Genomic DNA, 2,472 nt, shown 5'->3' with positions numbered 1-2,472 from the left:
TCATGAAAATCCTGTAACCCTACATGTAGGGCTCTAGTCAACTAAAATAAAAGCAAGAAAGTGGAAACATATTCATGTAAGGAAAGTATTAAAGAGTGTTTACATGGCCTGATTCATAAAGGCAAAAAATGCAAAATGCCTAAATCTATATCAATATTAATTGGTTAAAAACTACATTGCTGTATACCCAAAGGATTATAAATCATGCTGCTATAAAAACACATGCACACGTATGTTTATAGCGGCACTATTCACAATAGCAAAGTCTTGGAACCAACCCAAATGTCCAACAATGATAGACTGGATCAAGAAAATGTGACACATATACACCATGGAATACTATGCAGCCATAAAAAATGATGAGTTAATGTCCTTTGTAGGGACATGGATGAAACTGGAAACCATCATTCTCAGCAAACTATCGCAAGGACAAAAAAACCAAACACCGCATGTTCTCACTCATAGGTGGGAATTGAACAATGAAAACACATGGACACAGGAAGGGGAACATCACACACCAGGGACTGTTGTGGGCTTGGGGGAGGGGGAAGGGATAGCATTAGGAAATGTACCTAATGCTAAATGATGAGTTAATGGGTGCAGCACACCAACGTGGCACATGTATACATATGTAACAAACCTGCACGTTGTGCACATGTACCCTAAAACTTAAAGTGTAATAATAATAAAATAAAAATAAAATAAAAAAGAATATGTGAACCTCTTATCAAAAAAAAACTACATTGCATCCAAAGTAAAGTATTTTATGCAATTATTAATAGAACTTGTCAAATCTGTCTGTACTGGTCTATAAAGGTATCTATTATTTATTGGCAAGTGAAAAATGCAAAGAAAAGAGTATGTCCAGCCCAACACTACATTTTATTTTAACAAAATAGGTGTGAGAATTTACATCAGATATTGTGTATACCTAAAGTACTTTTTTAAAAAAATGAAAAGAATGTACACAAAACTAAGACCATTTCCTCTAGGGGGGTCATATAGAATTAACAAAAAAGGGAATTTTCATTTCTTACTGTGGTTTTTGGTACTTTTCTAAACATGGTACTTAAAAATGTAGGCTGAATATGATCTACAATTTTATAAATTATAAATACATATCTTCAAGAACGGCAGTTTTATAAAATTTGCTACTGACGAGTACATGCATTGGCACAAAATAATTTGTTAAACTGGAAAGAAATTTGAAATGAAACAAATGAAAAGTCAAATCACAGTTCAGTAAAGAATCCTTTTTTAATTTCCAAAGCTGAAGTATTCTTAAGGTGCTAAAGGAGAGATAACTTACCACAGGCAATGGCTTTCCCTGATGGCAGTTGATACCACCAATGAAGATCATGTTGGGCATCACGGGTTTGGGATAGTCCAAAATAAAGTCCGTTCGCAGCAACCAAATTGATGTGTGGCTGTGGAGATCATATGCCGTAACAGGTGTTTGGAGAATTTCAGAGGCTATTTCTAGGGCATTTTTGAAAAAACGGTGGCATAATAAATGTTCCTCCAAGTGCATGATGTGGTTCCGTACTCTCTCCTTGAAAGTCATGGCATCTGAGAACCCTAAGAGAATTCTGGGGACATAGGAAAGAGGTGCAGGGCACTGTGCACCTTCTTCAAGATAGTGGCAAAATATTCCTCTGGCGAAGACCACAGAGGGGAGGGAGAAATATTTGGCAACAACTAAGCCACAGATATCAAAAGGATCGAGAAACACCGCATCAAAAGAACTCTCCTTTAAGTATTCTACTAATTTTTTGTCCTTAAACAAACTCCTGCAATTTGAAAAAAATAAGTCAAAAATGTCATTGTATGAACCCATTAATAGAGAAAATATACTTCGTATTTGTGCTTTCCATTGAGCATTGGCAAAAGCCTTGAACTGCTGGTCCAGATCCTCCAGGGTGAATGAAGTTGAATAAGTCTTCACTGTGCAATTCAGTGATCTTCCCAGGTGCCAACTCACCTCTGGTATGACTACAACCACCTCATGCCCCCTGAGAATGAGTTTCTCCACCACCGACCTCATGGTGAACCAGTGGCTCCCATCCATGGGCACTACCAGCAGCTTCCCTGCCTCAGCAAAGCCACAGGTCAGCATTAGACACACAAATAAAGGAAGGGGGCTGGTCCACCCTGTGCCAGCCATCAGAGAACTGCAGCTGAAAGCAAGCAGCTGGGGTTCTAAGCTCCTATGATACAGTAGGTGGGAGAAGTACCAGCACAAAACCTGACCCCAATAGAGGGCGTGTATTTATCCTTTCATAAAAAGAAATCAGTCACTGACAATGATTTACCCAAAAGAACAAGAATACATGAGTAGCCTTTGCTGAGATATCTATTTGTATGTTTTCCAGACAAGGGTAGCTTATGGTCTTTGCCCTGGGGGCAGAACATGCCCTGTGCTGCAATGTTAAGTTTAGAAGCAGAATTATTAACCAATGCTTTTGGACCTTG

The 2,472-nt window shown here is 38.4% G+C and overlaps 1 protein-coding gene across 1 annotated transcript; it reads right to left on the bottom strand.

Moving 5' to 3' along the window:
* Nucleotides 1-1,232: 1,232 nt before the first annotated feature.
* LOC129488831 (UDP-glucuronosyltransferase 1A9-like) lies at nt 1,233-2,164 on the bottom strand. Its single transcript, XM_055291333.2, is given in 2 exon segments — nt 1,233-1,273; nt 1,276-2,164. Coding segments are annotated over 2 exon segments (930 nt in total).
* Between the last annotated feature and the right edge of the window lie 308 nt (nt 2,165-2,472).

The sequence above is a fragment of the Symphalangus syndactylus genome, chromosome 8 (assembly GCF_028878055.3).
Source record: "Symphalangus syndactylus isolate Jambi chromosome 8, NHGRI_mSymSyn1-v2.1_pri, whole genome shotgun sequence".
Classification (NCBI taxonomy): domain Eukaryota; kingdom Metazoa; phylum Chordata; class Mammalia; order Primates; family Hylobatidae; genus Symphalangus; species Symphalangus syndactylus.
This window is presented reverse-complemented; position numbering and strand designations above follow the sequence as displayed.